This window comes from Schistocerca gregaria, chromosome 4 (genome assembly GCF_023897955.1).
Source record: "Schistocerca gregaria isolate iqSchGreg1 chromosome 4, iqSchGreg1.2, whole genome shotgun sequence".
NCBI lineage: Eukaryota > Metazoa > Arthropoda > Insecta > Orthoptera > Acrididae > Schistocerca > Schistocerca gregaria.
Genome location: NC_064923.1, coordinates 316,304,842 through 316,324,230, shown reverse-complemented (window position 1 = coordinate 316,324,230; position 19,389 = coordinate 316,304,842). Strand labels below are relative to the sequence as shown.

General features: G+C 43.9%; 1 protein-coding gene across 1 annotated transcript in view; it reads right to left on the bottom strand.

Moving 5' to 3' along the window:
- The window catches only part of LOC126266958 (uncharacterized), a 444,592-nt gene that overhangs the window by 142,581 nt on the left and 282,622 nt on the right, over positions 1-19,389 (bottom strand). Inside the window, exon 3 of the mRNA XM_049971678.1 lies at positions 18,376-18,434. Within this exon, the coding sequence (XP_049827635.1) occupies positions 18,376-18,434 (59 nt within the window). The remainder of the gene's footprint in view (positions 1-18,375; positions 18,435-19,389) is intronic.

Below are 19,389 nucleotides of genomic sequence, written 5' to 3'. Positions count from 1 at the left end.
CAAACGAAAAAAAAAATCCTCTTGATATTGGAAACTAGCTCAGGCACTCACGATGTCACAGCAGGTTAGCTGATTTATTTTTAATATCAAAATTCAGCTGCATCCCTCCTAAAAGTCAATACATTTCCAGCACACCACTCATATTATTAACTAAAAACCACTGGAAGGTTCATTCTAAACCATTTATTACATCCTTCACGTGATTATAATAACGAAATTATGCCATAAGATACGAATAAATTTAAACTTCCATACATTTTTAAATCTCGAATGATATTTGTATATATATTAAAAACGCCCTGGTGTTTTATTTGCATTATCTTTCTGTCTTCAGACTATTGAACATTAGCATTCCCATATCACGATAATATTTTTCCTAAATACAACGCGTGAATTTTGAATTGTACAATTCACTCCATACGAAAAACAGATATTTCAGGGTCATTCGCTACTTCTTCCAGAATTGTGTTAATGTTGAGGGTTCTGGGTTATCACCATAAATCTTGCCGTCGGCTCTTAAGGTACCTATGAAACAAACAACATTTGTTTTGTAAAGTACGGTAGTGCAGAAAACTCGAAACATTTGAAAATGTATGTGATTAGTTATTTAGAATCTTAACCATTTTTTTTCGGAACTGCAGCTTCAAACTGAAAGTTGTGACGGCACATTCCGAGGCACCGAATCCTAGCACGAATCGTCAGAACAGAATTGACCATGGCGTTCCCCATACTGGTCCTATACGAAATTTTGGCAATATTCGTTTCACTAAAGCCCCTCTCTACTTCTGCACTTGACCAAGATAGCATTAGAGGTATCTTAGCCAAATTGTAGAGTTCACTATAGAGCTTCTGTTAACCTACAAACTCGTATTTGATACTTCAGACCAAAATCCAACCGCATCTATCACTTTCTTCCACTAGAAACTTTTTTTTTCCTGACACTGGTGCGTTATGTCAGACAGGATGGCCGGTCCGATATCTATTTCCAAAGGTGTGATATTGTCCTTTACTTTTTTTAAACTTTTTTGTGTTGGAGAGAATACCTTGTGTAGCACTTCAACATTCTTCGGGAGGCGGCCTTTGGTCACTGACAAGGGGTGCAATAAAGTTAATGAAACTAACCCCAATTCCCTTTTAAATATCCATAAGCATTCCATCAAAAATGTTCAAATGTGTATGAAATCTTATGGGACTTAACTACTAAGGTCATCAGTCCCCAAGCCTACACACTACTTAACCTAAATTACCCTAATGACAAACACACACACCCATGCCCGAGGGAGGACTCGAACCTCCGCCGGGACCAGCCGAGTCATTCCATCGCCGGTACGCAAAATTTCTAATTGTTTTTCAAAAGCGGAACTCAGATGTCGTCTGGGATGAAGGTAATTCTTTATTGCATTTGCAGAAAGCAGATCATCTTGTTACCCTTTTATCATTACCATTTGTACAAGTGTTCACATCGAAATAATGAGATGTTGCATCAATTTGGAGGTCCATAGATCTAGGCTAGAGCGTCTTATTAACTACGTTGTACTTTCGCAAGATTGGCCGTATAAATATGGAAAACTGTTTTCTGTTACTGTCTCTATAAATTTCATATAGTGCATCAGCGGTATAGGACTTTTCATTCACAGAGTCTTCCCTGAAGTATCCTGTTAGAACCTCCCACTAATTAAGAAAGTGTTCACAGGCGGGATCAAATGAGATCCACCGTGTTCCGGGGATTTGTAGTATCTTCAAGGGAACCTCATCATAAAGTGTAGTATATACGTCATTGTAGGAATTTTGCCTTATCGAGGAGCGATGAAATTGTGTGTTTCGGGGAAAAATGAATTCCAAAGGGCTGGTAGTTCTTCTTTACAAGAATAAAAAGGGCCGATTGCATGAAGTGACAATAACATGGTAATAGGATTAGGTGTGGTACTTCTCGCTTAAGGAGAGCATAAACTTAGTTGTCTTTGTCCACTATAACAGATGCGTTCTCTGTGCCTCTGCCATGCATTTTCTGCGAATTCAGTTCGGAGACAGCTAACATAGCTTTCACAGTTTCAACAATTGGTTTTTGCATTACCTGAATCGATCTCAAACAGTTTAAAATGTTTAAGCTACACGTCCTTTGTCTTCTCAGAAGTACAAAGTATAGGGTGACAATTATTGAACCATACGAAATAAAATCGTCAGATCTTCTGAACGGTTTGCGTTGGGACGTTCAAACTGCACGGTTGGCCGCGGGGCATGATGGGAATTAGTATGCGCTGTATGGTTTGCTTTATCAAGGAAGCCCACTTTCCTCTGATGGGTACATCAATAAGCAAAGTTGGCGCATTTGGGAGACTGAGAATCCGCATTTCTCGATCGAGAAGTCCCTTCACCCTCAACGAGTGACTGTGGTGTGCAATGTCCGGTCACCGAATAATCGGTGGAACATTCATTAATGGCACGGTTACCTCCGAACGGTACGTGAAGGTTTTGGAAGATGATATTTCATCCCCATTATCCAAAGTGTCCCCCACTTCGACAAGATGTGGTTCATGCAAGACGGAGCTCGATCGCATCGAATCAGGAGAGTGAAGTCCTGGTGGTACACTTTGGGGACCGTATTCTGCCTCTGTGTTACCCAGAGGTCACTAGCATGGGCCTCGATTGGTCACCATATTCCTGGAATCTGAACACATGCGACTCCTTTTTGTGGGGCTATATTAAAGGCAAGACGTAGAGCAATAACCCCAAAACCATTGCTAGGCTTGAAACAGCCATTCAGTTGGTTATCGACAGCATCGTTGTTCCACACTTCCCCGGATCAATCAGAATTTCGCTATTCTTCTACGCCACATGGTCGCCAATGATGGCAGGCATATCTAACATGTCATAATCTAAATACGAATATCTATAGTGACGTTTAAATGTTGAATAAAGTGTGTGTACGCCATAGTTTGTGTCTAATTTGTGTTTTTTCGTATACACTCCTGGAAATTGAAATAAGAACACCGTGAATTCATTGTCCCAGGAAGGGGAAACTTTATTGACACATTCCTGGGGTCAGATACATCACATGATCACACTGACAGAACCACAGGCACATAGACACAGGCAACAGAGCATGCACAATGTCGGCACTAGTACAGTGTATATCCACCTTTCGCAGCAATGCAGGCTGCTATTCTCCCATGAAGACGATCGTAGAGATGCTGGATGTAGTCCTGTGGAACGGCTTTCCATGCCATTTCCACCTGGCGCCTCAGTTGGACCAGCGTTCGTGCTGGACGTGCAGACCGCGTGAGACGACGCTTCATCCAGTCCCAAACATGCTCAATGGGGGACAGATCCGGAGATCTTGCTGTCCAGGGTAGTTGACTTACACCTTCTAGAGCACGTTGAGTGGCACGGGATACATGCGGACGTGCATTGTCCTGTTGGAACAGCAAGTTCCCTTGCCGGTCTAGGAATGGTAGAACGATGGGTTCGATGACGGTTTGGATGTACCGTGCACTATTCAGTGTCCCCTCGACGATCACCAGAGGTGTACGGCCAGTGTAGGAGATTGCTCCCCACACCATGATGCCGGGTGTTGGCCCTGTGTGCCTCGGTCGTATGCAGTCCTGATTGTGGCGCTCACCTGCACGGCGCCAAACACGCATACGACCATCATTGGCACCAGGGCAGAAGCGACTCTCATCGCTGAAAACGACACGTCTCCATTCGTCCCTCCATTCACGCCTGTCGCGACACCACTGGAGGCGGGCTGCACGATGTTGGGGCGTGAGCGGAAGACGGCCTAACGGTGTGCGGGACCGTAGCCTAGCTTCATGGAGACGGTTGCGAATGGTCCTCGCCGATACCCCAGGAGCAACAGTGTCCCTAATTTGCTGGGAAGTGGCGGTGCGGTCCCCTGCGGCAGTGCGTAGGATCCTACGGTCTTGGCGTGCATCCGTGCGTCGCTGCGGTCCGGTCCCAGGTCGACGGGCACGTGCACCTTCCGCCGACCACTGGCGACAACATCGATGTACTGTGGAGACCTCACGCCCCACGTGTTGAGCAATTCGGCGGTACGTCCACCCGGCCTCCCGCATGCCCACTATACGTCCTCGCTCAAAGTCCGTCAACTGCACATACGGTTCACGTCCACGCTCTCGCGGCATGCTACCAGTGTTAAAGACTGCGATGGAGCTCCGTATGCCACGGCAAACTGGCTGACACTGACGGCGGCGGTGCACAAATGCTGCGCAGCTAGCGCCATTCGACGGCCAACACCGCGGTTCCTGGTGTGTCCGCTGTGCCGTGCGTGTGATCATTGCTTGTACAGCCCTCTCGCAGTATCCGGAGCAAGTATGGTGGGTCTGACACACCGGTGTCAATGTGTTCTTTTTTCCATTTCCAGGAGTGTAGTTCAATAATTGTCACCCTAAATGAATACCTCGCTGTTTCGTAATATTAGTGTCGGTACTCTCGTCCACATGTATGCTACACGAACTATCAACACCACCATTTTTCAACAAAACTTTAAACTGTGGACGTATTACATTTTTTATCACTTCATTGCATTCTACACAATGTATTTTCAGAACACTTATTTGGGAAGACCATTTGTTCAGCTCGCTGAGATTATCAACAGCAAAATGCAAGCTCCAATTAATGGTATCATTCCGGCTTCGGTTCTAGCCGTTGTGACTGATGGATCTCTTGACTGAAAATTCAGTTTGAGTTGTCTAGTCCAGGAAAGTGGTTTAGCTGCTTTCAAATACTTTTCGGATTTAGAATGATCTCTCACTACCAGTCCCGATTACTTGCAGCGGGAAAGGCATTGTCAAAAACGACATCGCACCTTTGATTTATCTGGTGGCACCTCTTGAATCCAGTCCTTTAACTCTTCATCTTTTAACCACTACTCTGTATATTTTTGCATATACATGGTGAACCGACAAACCGACAAACTCCAGGGACGGATTCCTGAGTGGAAATGAAGGAAAGAAGGTTCTATGAACATTTGTCCGGAAACGCATCTTTGCCAGGGTAGACGGCGCTGACGAATGCTATGGTAGATGAAGCCGTGTGGTCCTTGCGTGTTGCAAGCTGTCTGATTGACGCAGCGTACTTAAACAGCAAACTGGTCCGGCATTCACGTCAGGAACTATCCGAGATGGTGTTCGTGTACGGCCAAGCACATGGACATGATCGAGAGGCAGCACTGTCATACCAAAACAAGTACCCTCACATACGCCAACCACATCATGCATCTTTTCCAAGTCCTTTTTGGGCGTTTGTGTGACCATGGGTCCTTTAAGAAAGACGAAAGTGAAGGGAGGCGGCGGACTGTGCCTACACCAAATTTGGAGGACCGGGTTCTACAGGATGTTGAAACAACCCCTACTACAAGCTCCAGGCAAGCGGTCCGCCAACATGGTATAATCCAAAGTGCGGTTACGTGTACCCTTCATGACAACCACTTCTATCCCTATCAGCTGCAACGCATGCAAGGATTATCAGCCACGGAATTCACTCTACGGGAAGGATTTTGTCGATGGTTTTTGCACCAGACAGTTACAGTTATTTAATTTCTGTCGTCAGTCCTTTTTACCAACGAAGCAACCATTACCACAGCTTGCATCATCAGTTTGTATAATCGTCATCTGTGGGCTGCAGACAATCCTTGGGGAATGGTTGAAGTGTCTCGTTAGCATCGGTTTAGCATCAATGTGTGGGCAGGGGTTATTGGCGAACGCATACCTGGACCGGTTACTGTTCCACAACAACTCGACAGAGGAACGTGCCTGACTACCCGCGAAGTACTCTGCCTGGACTGCTTGAGAATGTGCCTTTCGCAATACGACTGATTACGTGGTTTCTGCACGACGGAGTACCACCCCACTTCCACATTACAGTTCGCCAATACCTCAACAATTTCCTCAGACGCTGAGGCCTTGGAGCATAGCCTGCTACATCACCGACTTTAACACCCCCTGGATTTTTACCTCTGGGGACATCTGAAAAGCGTCGTTAATGCTGAATCAGTTCCTCATGTGCAGACCCTCCAATAGCGTGTTCACGACGCTTATTACGCTATTCGGAGAGAGGCCGGAACGTGCCAAAGAGTGCGGCAATCCATGACGCGACGTATCAACGAGTACATTGCGTCCCATGGATGCCTCTTTGAACATCTTATGTGACGTGATGCGATGCAGCTCTGTACGTTGTTCTCGGTCGATTCGTTGTCGTTGTAAGCACACCGTCGATTTCCGGTCACATGTTCATTGGACCTTTTTTTCCTCCATTGCCAGTCAGGAATCCATCACTACAGTTTGTTGGTTTTGTTAATGTTCACCCTGTATGGAGATTTCTTCGGTATTTTTAACAAAACATACACACGTTTAAGAAAACTGTCCTCTTATTCAATGTTAAAAAGCTTAAATAAATGCTCTGAAAACAATTAGGCATTGCTGCCAATGAATTGTTGATTATAAGAATGGCTGTTACAGCACTGCAGAGTGTATAGTAGCAAGAGCGATTCTTTATTCAAGGAAATCACGATGCACCCGCTATGGTTTGCTGTTGCGTCAGACGTGAAGCAATACACTATAATATTCAGAATACTGTTTTTCAACAATATATTAAATTATCTATTACAAAAGCCCGTCCATAATATTAATTCCATCATTAATTCAATGGAATGTTTTGCCTGGACGTTAATATTGTAATAACAACGCAAATTAAGTTAATTAATTTAAATTAGTTAAATTATTTAGTTAATTAAAATTCAGCAGTGCGAGAAATCTGCCAGTTTTCCAGCTGTCAGCAATGCGATAAATCTGCCAGGATTCCGGCTGTCGGCTGAGAAAATCACTTTCCGAGTTTTAGGAATACAAATCTGTCAAAATCAGCCGAAAAACGACTGAGTTGGCAACACTGACTTCACGGCTACCATTCGACTGCTTCCTCCGACCGAATGTTCGCAGTCGATAGCACCTGTGGACTCCTCTTTAACGACTCCTGCGCTCATAACAGGCAACTTTTTAACACATAGTTGAATCCAGAGAGTACTCAAACACATGTCGCACCTCGCAGAAGTATGTGTTCCCGTATCGATCGAAATGCAACAACGGTGATTTCACAGTCTGCTAGGGTGCCTAAACCGCTTTAGACGGACTAGGGAAGATCAGCACATCAGCTGTAGGTTGCACAAAACCCCAAACTTCCAGATGCCGGCACTGGCATCTCTAACAGCAGTAGGATCCCACGGCTAGGCTAGCAAGGAGCAGCTGGCACACCACTTGGCCCTCTCAGAGGAAAACGTAGAGTCTTGTCGTGGGGGAGGGGGGGGGGGGGTTCAACAAGAGCACAGAAATATAAGCCAGTGGGTTCTGCAATGTGTTTGTCCGAGTCCGTGGCATATTTGGGACCAGCGAAGCTGACACACAATGAGCCGGGATGGTTGGCGACTCATGTCCGGGAAGACTGGCTGGTAGGTTCAAGCGCTAACAGCAGCTCTCCGAATTACTTCTTTGGAAATTTTACCTTTGTGGATTACACTGGACCCACTTAAACATGCGCCGGAGAGGTGCGGCACTGTGGCAAGTCGTACAACTAACTTGGCAATTCATTTTGTGAGCAGCCAACAAAACAGTTTCAACCCTTGCTATAGAGGAGACTGGGATAGTGACGGGGATCCTGAAATGGCCCTCACTGATGCATAAACAAGTTGCAATATGGTAGCAGCTTTCTATAACGCACTACGAAGTGTGATAAAAAATACGGCGCATAATTTTATTATGAACTAGCAATGCACTTATTCCAGCGTTGAATCGATGACTAGAAGCATTGCTGGGACGCTTCTGCTGTCAGGGCGTTGAGCTGCTCTGTCTTGGCCCTCTCAGTACCAACAATTGTTTCAAAACGCTTTTCTTTAAGAATGGTATTAAATTTTTGGAAGAGCCAGAAGTCGCACGGTGCTAAATCTTTGAGTAAGGCGAATGTAGACAGACAGGAACACTTTTTCCGGCCAAAAACTCGCCAATCAACCGCGAGGTACAACACGGAGCGTTGTCGTGATGACGAAGAAGCCAATGGCCCATTTTTTGATCTCTTTCTTCGCACTTAGTTACTCAAACGTTGCAGTACGACTCTATAAAATTCAACGTTCACAGTTGTTCTCCTTGGAACGAACTCAGACAGCACAACATCCTCAAAGCGAAAAAAAGGAGCATGACTTAGATATTCGATTCTGACTGACGTTCCTTTTTAGGGCGAGGAGATTCACTCGTTTTCCATGGGAACTCTGAAAATGTGGTCTCAGGGACGTAGACGCAAGTTACATCTCAAAATATTGGACACGAACTCCGGATGTAAATCAAGACGATCCTTCAGCTCTGTGGAAACTAAGTGACAAATTCTCTGTTCATGACTCAAAAGTTTAGGAACGGATCTGGCACTCACTCGTTTCATTTGCAAATTATCGGTTAAAGTGCTTAGCTCGAACCCGCAAAAGATACTAAGTTCTTCGATGAGCTGTAGAATAGTTATTCGTCTGTTTGAGCGAACTATTTTCACCGCTTTTTGCACGTTTTCTTCTATTTGTGAGGTTAATGGACATTCCGAAAATTGCTCGTGTTCGCCGGCCGGGGTGGCCGAGCGGTTCTAGGCGCTACAGCCTGGAACCGCGCGACCGCTACGGTCGCAGGTTCGAATCCTGCCTCGGGCATGGGTGTGAGTGATGTCCTTAGGTTAGTTAGGTTTAAGTAGTTCTAAGTTCTAGGGGACTGACGACCTCAGAAGTTTGCTTACAGTATTTATGCAGATATGAAGAGATTAGTAGAGGAGGTACTAGCGTGGAGTCCTGCATCAAACCAGTATTCGGATTCAATATTTTTTAATTTTTTCTCATGTTTCAGCTTTTTCGCGAGTAGTTCTCATAATAAATTGATTAAATTTTATAGCAAGCAAAATGTAATAATACGCTTATCATTCTTACAGGGATTAAGAAAATAAAAAATGTTATTTTTGTTAATCACGACTTTCATTCACGATTCTTCACATTGACAGACTCACTCACTTCTCTTTTCTCTCATTCTCACTCTCTGACAAGCACAGTTACATGACAGCGATGTCACTACTAAAAATAAAAAAAAGTTCTTAAAGATGCTCAAACGTACAGATTTACTCCAGATGAAAGATACAGGTAGTGGGTGAAAGTAGAGTTGTGAGGTCGGCTCGTGAGCTGTACCTGGATAATTCTGCGGATATTGTATTGCCCACAAAAGACAAGGTTCGATGTTTTGACCCCTTTCCGGCACACAATTTTAATCTGACGAGAAGGTACGAAACAGATTTTCTTGATACAAACGTCATTCAATAATATGACAAAATACACTCCTGGAAATCGAAATAAGAACACCGTGAATTCATTGTCCCAGGAAGGGGAAACTTTATTGACACATTCCTGGGGTCAGATACATCACATGATCACACTGACAGAACCACAGGCACATCGACACAGGCCACAGAGATGCACAATGTCGGCACTAGTACAGTGTATATCCACCTTTCGCAGCAATGCAGGCTGCTATTCTCCCATGGAGACGATCATAGAGATGCTGGATGTAGTCCTGTGGAACGGCTTGCCATGTCATTTCCACCTGGCGCCTCAGTTGGACCAGCGTTCGTGCTGGACGTGCAGACCGCGTGAGACGACGCTTCATCCAGTCCCTAACATGCTCAATGGGGGACAGATCCGGAGATCTTGCTGGCCAGGGTAGTTGACTTACACCTTCTAGAGCACGTTGGGTGGCACGGGATACATGCGGACGTGCATTGTCCTGTTGGAACAGCAAGTTCCCTATCCGGTCTAGGAATGGTAGAACGATGGGTTCGATGACGGTTTGGATGTACCGTGCACTATTCAGTGTCCCCTCGACGATCACCAGAGGTGTACGGCCAGTGTAGGAGATCGCTCCCCACACCATGATGCCGGGTGTTGGCCCTGTGTGCCTCGGTCGTATGTAGTCCTGATTGTGGCGCTCACCTGCACGGCGCCAAACACGCATACGACCATCATTGGCACCAAGGCAGAAGCGACTCTCATCGCTGAAGACGACACGTCTCCATTCGTCCCTCCATTCACGCCTGTCGAGACACCACTGGAGGCGGGCTGCACGATGTTGGGGCGTGAGCGGAAGACGGCCTAACGGTGTGCGGGACCGTATCCCAGCTTCATGGAGACGGTTGCGAATGGTCCTCGCCGATACCCCAGGAGCAACAGTGTCCCTAATTTGCTGGGAAGTGGCGGTGCGGTCCCCTACGGCACTGCGCAGTATCCTATGGTCTTGGCGTGCATCCGTGCGTCGCTGCGGTCCAGTCCCAGGTCGATGGGCACGTGCACCTTCCGCCGACCACTGGCGACAACATCGATGTACTGTGGAGACCTCAAGCCCCACGTGTTGAGCAATTCGGCGGTACGTCCACCTGGCCTCCCGCATGCCCACTATACGCCCTCGCTCAAAGTCCGTCAACTGCACATACGGTTCACGTCCACGCTGTCGCGGCATGCTGCCTGTGTTAAAGACTGCGATGGAGCTCCGTATGCCACGGCAAACTGGCTGACACTGACGGCGGCGGTGCACAAATGCTGCGCAGCTAGCGCCATTCGACGGCCAACACCGCGGTTCCTGGTGTGTCCGCTGTGCCGTGCGTGTGATCATTGCTTGTACAGCCCTCTCGCAGTGTCCGGAGCAAGTATGGTGGGTCTGACACACCGGTGTCAATGTGTTCTTTTTTCCATTTCCAGGAGTGTATAATGGATGATGTTTAAAAATACATATATTTACCGTTGTGAAGAGTCACGTTATGAAAGGTATTGAATATAAAATGAAGCAAATAGGGTGTCGTTCAGTGATTATAAGTTAAATACTCAGAGGTTCAATCTTCGGCAGGTTCTGGGAGTTTTCCAATCACTTATCGCGTGTTTCACCTCTGACAATTATTCGGTAAAGTGAAAAATGTGAAGCTGTATTATAGTCAGAAATCCACCTTAAACTGTTAGTAGCCCAATAACTGACAAAAGGGCATAAATGTCGACAGGCCGTCTTTACCAGCCATATATGTGCGTGTTTTATTTCATTATTATTATTATTATTATTATTATTATTATTATTATTATTATTATTATTATTATGTCGCTGAGTGGCAGAATCAAATTACGAGTGGGGATTAGCCATGTACTAACTGTTTTGAAAACTGTTATAAAAAAAGTAGTACACGCTCACTCACTAGTCTGGAAAGAAGTACCTGGCGTGTCCAGCGTGTGCGGTAAAAGCATGGCGCCAATGGATCGACCCCAAGGAGCGTTGGGATGCCATTGCCATGGTTCAAAAAATGATGAAAAATATTGAGACCGTCAATCGTTTTATTCTAGTAGACTGATATAATGTTGTTATGTTGCGCCAGGCCACATCATTTATTATACTGAATGTTAATTTGAGTCGAATATCTGAAGACAGAAAAATATGAGGCGCCTTACGAGTATATGGGAATATAGACAAAGTTGTGTTTTAACAATATCTGGTGGTTATCATGAATAGACTGAAGTCATTTGACTGAGATTATTGAAGTGTGAATACTGATTTTGTGAATAATGTGCTGTGCAATTTTTATTGTAAGTGAGCAATTGTTACGAGAAGTGAGTAGGAAGGTTATTCTCTGGAATTTATATACACTATCAGGACTATGAACTTAAGATTTGATGTAGGAATGAACTTATTTCAATTTGCAGTCAGATACACAGCCGGGGTCAAAAATTGACAGTATCAACTGAATATCAGTTGCGCATACTGGGGGGGGGGGGGGGGGGGGGGGATTTGAATATTAGAGGAAAAGGTGTAAAAATGGGAACAAGTGTAATTATGGGCACCCCTCACGAAGAGGGTACGGGAAGTGCTGCAGTCTGGCGACCAGGACTGAAAACGGCGCCTGTTGTTCACAGACGCTAGTAGTGAACAGTTGAAGCACTGTTTCAAGCAGTGTACTTACAGCGTCAGTTATTGTGTGAATTCGTGTTTGTTCAAGACTGCAAGCGTTTGGCAGGTATGTGAAATCTTTTTCGTTTTATATCCTTCTGATTAGTTTGAAACAATTTCTCAGTGATAAGCTGCCTTTTGAAGCACGTTTTACGTTACACACGCTTTTAGGTTAGACATGATAGTGGCCATGTTGCTTAAGAATGGTTGAATGGTTGGTGTAAATATGGCCCATATTTAAGGAGGGACCATAATTACCCCATCTCGTCTCTTAAACAATGTAAAACATTTAAATAATTTTATGTAGACATGATTAGTCGAATTTTGTTTAAAGTTCATATATACAACCAACACAGCAACAAACAAACAAATAGAATTTTCAAATTGCGATAATAGACCCTAGTGCTATTGTTCGTCCTTGCAGAATGCCGAGAATGGAGAAGCGCTATGAGTGTAAGAACCAGAGGCATCAGTGGAAAAGCAAAGGTGGCTTCTGTGACAGGTGCTGCAAGAACAAAAAATGGTTCAAATGGCTCTGAGCACTATGCGACTTAACTTCTGAGGTCATCAGTCACCTAGAACTTAGAACTAATTAAATATAACTAACCTAAGGACACCACACACATCCATGCCCGAGGCAGGATTCGAACCTGCGACCGTAGCGGTCGCTCGGTTCCAGACTGTAGCGCCCAGAACCGCACTGCCATTCCGGCCGGCACTGCAAGAACATTCGGAGTGCCTCATACCACTTTGCAGAGATGTCTTAAACATGAGGTAAAACTTGGAAGGAAACCGATTTTAAATACAGACCTCGAAAAACAGCTAGTTTCTTGTCTCCTTGAGATGGAGCAAAAATTCCTTGGGTGCACTTTGGCGGATCTGAGAAGAATGGCGTTTTTACTTGGCCAGGGAAATAGTTTGACAACCCCTTTTTAAAGGAGGAGAAGCAGGACGAGCTTAGGCTGACCTTTTTCTTGGGAGACCAAAGAATCAGCTGTCAGTTCACAAACCTTGTGGAGCTTCGTATACCAGAGTCTTAGGTTTTAATATAAAGAATGAGAGGGTTTTCTTTGATTTATTGGCAGACACTTTCAACAAACACTCATATCCAGCAGACCGAGTGTATAAAATGGACGAGACAGGCCTGTACATCGCCCAAAGCAAAATTCCAAAAGTGATAGGTGTGAAAGGGCAAAAAACAAATTACAAATTTAACGTCTGTAGAAAGAGGGGCTACAGTCACAGTTATCACATGCATGAGTGCTTCGGGAAATTATATCCCGGCAATGATAATTTTCCCTTGAACCAACCTGTCCCAAGCTCTAATGAGAGGCTGCTCCCCTAGTTCAATTGGTAGAGCCTACCCTTCAGGATGGGTTCAAAACAAATTCTCCAGGGACAAAAAAGGTAGTTTCACCATTCGACATATCTCCCGTCCCCAACATTAAGAGGAGAACCACAAAGCTGGGACGAAAAGCAGCAACCTCCTGCCACGTCACTGGAACGCGATACAAAAATCAGTTGACACAGCTGCTTGACAAAAGTGCTGTCAAGAAGAGGTAGTTGAGTTTCTCTGGGGTTAGAGGCCGCCTTGAGGACAGAGGTGAAAAATCCAAAAGCCTTCTAAAAAAATAAAATAAAAAATAAAAAAAGGGAAATTTGTTCCACAGGATTACCTGATTCATCATTGGATTCTTCAGGCTCCTGCAGCCCCAGACCTTTGTAGACAGCGATAATCACCATGATGTGAACGATGGGGGTACACCAGACTCAAGCGATACAAGTTGCATGTATTGTGATGAAAAGTTCTCTCAAGACAAGAGAGGAGAGGTGTGGATTAAATGTGTTATGTGCCAAATATGGGCACATCTAGATTGTGCTGGCGCTGAAGGAGCTACTTACGTTTGCGATTACTGTACATAATTTCAGATTTCATGCATACCTGTACGAACGTTTCTTTTTCTTGATTAGTCTACCATTTTGTATTGTTTTAACCCATTTCATTAAACATATTCCAAAAGATTTCTTGCACCTTTTGTGGATGCCCATATTGGCATTCCCCTTTTTTTAAGTTCCATTTTACAAGCTTTTTGTAAATCTTTGTTTTCGAATAGAAGTAGTGGATGCTAATCATTGTTTCGCCTCTCATCCGTTATTGAACTTGTCATAATTCTTAATGAAAGTATAAGAGCTAGAATTTTTACAAAAGAAGGTACCTTTAAGTCAAAAACAAAAGACGGTGTCTATATTTATACTTTTTCTTCTAGGCTCCTTTGCTGGACGTTACGCCTCAGTCGGAGCTGAATAATTCTTTGAACGAGGGACTGAATTATAGAAATAGGCATATAGTTAAATAATCTCAGCCCCAAAATAACAGAAACTTCGCAAACGTTTGTCTGCATTTGCAGATTTTTGAATAATAGATCTCTATTACGTTGTCCTGGATGGCGAGTGTTTATCGAAGGAAAGTATCGTCAGGAAGGCAGGACGGAAGACGGGAATATCGAGTTCATCAGAGAAGGAACCCAAACTCGGAATGTTTCAGGGATGGGAAGGAAATCGGACGGGTCGTTTCAATGGAACCATCCTGGTATTTGCCTGGGGCGTTTTAGGAGTGCATCGAAAGCCTAAATCTCGATGGCCGTATGCAAATTTGGACCGTCTTTCTCGCGAATGCGATTCCGGTGAGATAACCATCACACCACCTCGCCCTGTGTATCGTAAGGAATGCTACATGGAAGTTGCATACAGAATTAATGTTTTGTGAGATGAATTGTAGCTTGCTCTAAATGTAGAAAAATGAAAGCTAGTGCAGATGACCACGAGCGGTTAAGATCATTTATAGAGAGGCGAATGGTCGGCTTCGGTTTGTTGTGAGAATTCTAGGAGTTTGAAGCTCATCTACACAGAAGACTGCGTATAGAACACTTGTGTGACCCATTCCTGAGAACTATACAAGTACTTTGGATCGACACCATGTCGAGTTGAAGAAGGACATCGACGCCCTTCAGAGGCGAGCTGCTAGATTTGTTGCTGGTAGGTTCGATCAAGACACGAGTATTACGGAGATGTTTTACGAACCCAGACTGAAATTCCTACAGGGAAGAAGTAGTTCTTTTCGAGGAACACTGTTGAGAAAATTTAGAGAACCGGCATTTGTGACTGAGTCAAAACGATTCCAGTGTCAGCAACATATGTCTTGCGTAACGGTCACCAAGAAAAGGGAAGAGATATTAGAGATTGTTCGGAGGCATATAGACAGTCGTTCATACCTCATTGCATTTTCGAATGGAACGGGAAAGAGAATGACTGGCAGGGGTACAAGATATCCCCCGCCGTGCTCTGTATGGTGGCTTACGGAGTATGTACGTAAATGTGGATGATGAATCTGTATTTAAATAAAAATCTCTTTTTTCTTTCTTACGAGTGAAAATATTTGCAGGTACACTCTAAGACAAGAAAAAAGGCACACCATGGAGGAATTATCCAAATGGGACTGAAATAGGTAGATGTGATTTACAAGTACAAATAAACAACTGATTTCGAGAAATTGGATGATTTAATTAAGACAGATAGCGTCGCAAATTAATGCAATCAGTTATTTGGCTTTGCACTAAGTTTTTGAGTGTCCTCAGTGCCAAATTCCGTCCATTTGGCACACTAGATCGCCAAATTCCCGAAATGGTTGGAGAGTCCAGACCATAATGCTCTAAACGTTGTCAGTTGGGAAGAGACTCGGCGGCCTTGTGGCCAGAATGGCTTGCCATGAAGGGCAACAAAATGGGGCGCAGAATATCAACGACATACCGCTGTGCATTAAGAGTGCCGCAGATGACAACCAAAGGGATCCACGTCTTCGGCTTGGAATCTTATTGACTGGAGAAGAATTGTCTTTAATGATGAGTCCCGCTTTGAACTGTGCCCCGAAGACCAGCGAAGACGTGTCTGGAGACGCCACACAGTGGTAACAACCTGAATGTCTCCCGCATACGGCCCTATACTCGAAGTGATGGTATGTGGTGCTTTTTCATTTCGTAGCAGGAGCCCTTTCGTTGGCATCTGCAGTATCCTTGCAGCACAGCGGTAAGTCGACGATATTCTACTCCCAATTCTGTTGCCCTTGACGGAAGGCCATCCTTGGCTTTCGGATATCAGCAAGGTAATGCCCGCCGGCACACGACGAAAAGTTTTGCAGGTGTCTTTGAACCTGCCAAACCCTACCTTGACCAGCAAGGTCGCCAGATCTCTTCCCAGTTAAGATGCTTGGAGTTTTTAGGGCAATACTTTCCAACCATCACGGGATTTTGACGCTCTAACGTGCCAGGTGGACGAAATTGGGCACTATATCCTCCAGGAGAACATACAACTACTCCACCAATCAATGGCAAGCCGAACAACTGCCTGCATAAGGGCCAGTGGTACACCAACGCGTTCTTGGCTTGGTCAGTTTGTGAAGCTCTTCCTTTTGGATAAACATCCAATTTTTCTGAAACTGTAATCAGTTGTTTGTCTGTACAAATACCGAGTGATCAAAAAGTTAGTATAAATTTGAAAACTCAATAAACCGCGAATAATGTACATAGAGAGGTAAAAATTGACCCACACGCTTGGAATGACATGAGGTTTTATTGGAACCAAAAAAAAAAAAAAAAAGCGACAGATTTGCGTCGTTTAGTGATGATCGTGTGCTCAGCCGCCACTTTCGTCATGCTTGGCCTCCCAGGTCCCCAGACCTCAGTCCGTGCGATTATTGGGTTTGGTGTTACCTGAAGTCGCAAGTGTATCGTGGTCGACCGACATCTCTAGGGATGCTGAAAGACAACATCCGACGCCAATGCCTCACCATAACTCCGGACATGATTTACAGTGCTGTTCACAACATTATTCCTCGACTACAGCTATTGTTGAGGAATGATGGTGGACATATTGAGCATTTCCTGTAAAGAACATCATCTTTGCTTTGTCTTACTTTGTTATGCTAGTTATTGCTATTCTGATCAGATGAAGCGCCATCTGTAGGACGTTTTTCGAACTTTTGTATGTGTTTTTCCATGTCATTCCAAGCATGTGTGTCAATTTCTACTTCTCTATCTACATTATTCCGTGATTTATTCAGTTTTCAAATTTATACTGACTTTTTGATCACTCCGTACATCAAATCTGCCGATTTTCGTCCCCTTCGGTTAATTCATTCATGGTGTGTCGTATTTTGTTTTAGAGACTATATGCAGCTCCAATAGTATTTAATTCCGTAATTAAAAAAGGTTCTCACAGAGCAAATGCGTCACCCCTACATACGCTATAGTCTGAGCCGTCTCGGACGCCCGACTGCTGCTCTTTACATGTTTCATTAAAGAATAAGCCACAACACATCTAGCTACCATTCGTAAAAATGCAAGACAGGAAATATTACTGATGTTCTAATATTAGTAACACAATTGATGAATGACCCAGAATCACTAATATAAAACGGAAATGAGTACAGCAGCGCTGACAAATACATCTCTTCTCTATTTTTATTAGTTTGGGGTTATGGCGGCTATAGGATGCGGTAATGATGTAGGTTTCTTACGTCATTTGGCAGCTCGGTTCTTTTTATTTCTATTAAATTAGTTGCTTTTTTATCCAATGCGGATGATGGACCAAACAAAGCAATGAATACGGTATTTGCTGAATTTTGGTTTACAGTTAATAGATTTTCCCTCTTGTTCTAAAACGATTGTTAACTGCTGAAAACTAAATCAAGTAGTGGAAAATTATTCATTGTCGTAAGGACTGCCAAGAGGTTAGATTTTAAGTTAATATTATACAACGGTGAGAATAATGCCTGAGATACTGCTTGAAACGAGCAGCGACGCTTAGGAGGTGACAGAAAGATATGCAGTCACAGCAAAAAAGGTATATATATATTAAATAAATAAATAAATAAAAAATAAAAACGGGGACAGAGTACTCAACTTCTGTGTCTGATGTTGCGTAAGATTTCAACATTAGACTTGAAACTGTTCTATAATACTTTGTTACATTAGTATGTAAAAACCTAGTTTGCTGCTGTTCACATTGTTTATTTCTTGCCAGTTAGATCTGATATCGTGCGTATACGAATACACAGCTGTGTAGTATACCTCCTTTTACCAAGTAAAATCCTAGAGTGAGCGTACAGATTTTTAAGTATTCTGACTGCACAGTACTGACACATACTCAACATTAAGCTGAATCTGAACCTGATCAAACGCTAGAGAACCGAAGCACTACGGAATATCACTGGGTGTCTAAATCCTAAGAAAAGCCTTATCTCGTAACCACAACTGTCGTAGCTTGTACTCACAGTCACATAAATACGAATATTTAAGAAACATTTCAGTCATACCTTTTGATCCTCCTTGGCGGCTTCCTTCTCTGCAGCAAGGTGCGCCATTGGCGTCCCATCTGCAAAGGACAAAGTGAACATCACATATTACAGCTTTGTTCAAAGTACATGCTACTTTTTGAATGTAAATGTGCAGTCTTTTCCAGATGAAAAATTAGTCCATGCAGTCGGCACTTCTAACATGAAATTTGTGTTAGGCGTTTAAGAGGTTTTGATACTTCGCCGTCGAACAGTGGTTACATCACAAGCTTGTGTTTACTGAGCTATTCCGTAAAGTGGATGCACGTAGTACCAGAGTAGTGTTAGTTTCGTATGTCCCATCTAGAAGCCATGTAAGAAACTGATACAGAAGACATGAAATGTAGGAATTAGTTTTTTTTTTAAATTAAGTGTTATTTAATAAAACTCTGTCCCGGAGGAAATCCATTACTATCGGGGAGGCCTTGAATTAATGTACAAACAATTTCCACATGGAATATGTGAAAGAACTTCCTGCTCTTCTACGGGTTGTCTCACTCGAAAGAAGCCCCACAGCCAAACATTTGCTAAAATTACCCTTAAAGGCTTTGCACAAAAATCGGAAAATGAAATGAATATGTCATACCTTGTTCATGGCGAAATAAAGGTGAATCACAAAAGGTGCTAGAAGTGACCACCCTTGACTTGTGAACACATTTGAACACAATGCTGCAGGTTTTCGAATGTTGCTGCCAGAACCTCGGCGTGCCACTGCCTGGAATTTAAGGATGACGTTCTCTCGTAAATCTTCCAAGTTGTGTGGTTTGTTACTATAGACCTGGCCTTTTGCCACCCCAGAGGAAAAAATCAGATGGTGTTAAATCAGGCGACCTTGGGTGTCACAGTCCTTTCTAAGTCACTCTGCCGGGGAAAAATGATTCGAACTTAGCTATGGTCACTTGAGATGTGTGGCATGTGACACCATCCTGTTGGTAGCCGCCGAGGGTAAGTTCTTCATCGTCCAACTGGTTCACAAATTCCCGAAACATTTCGATG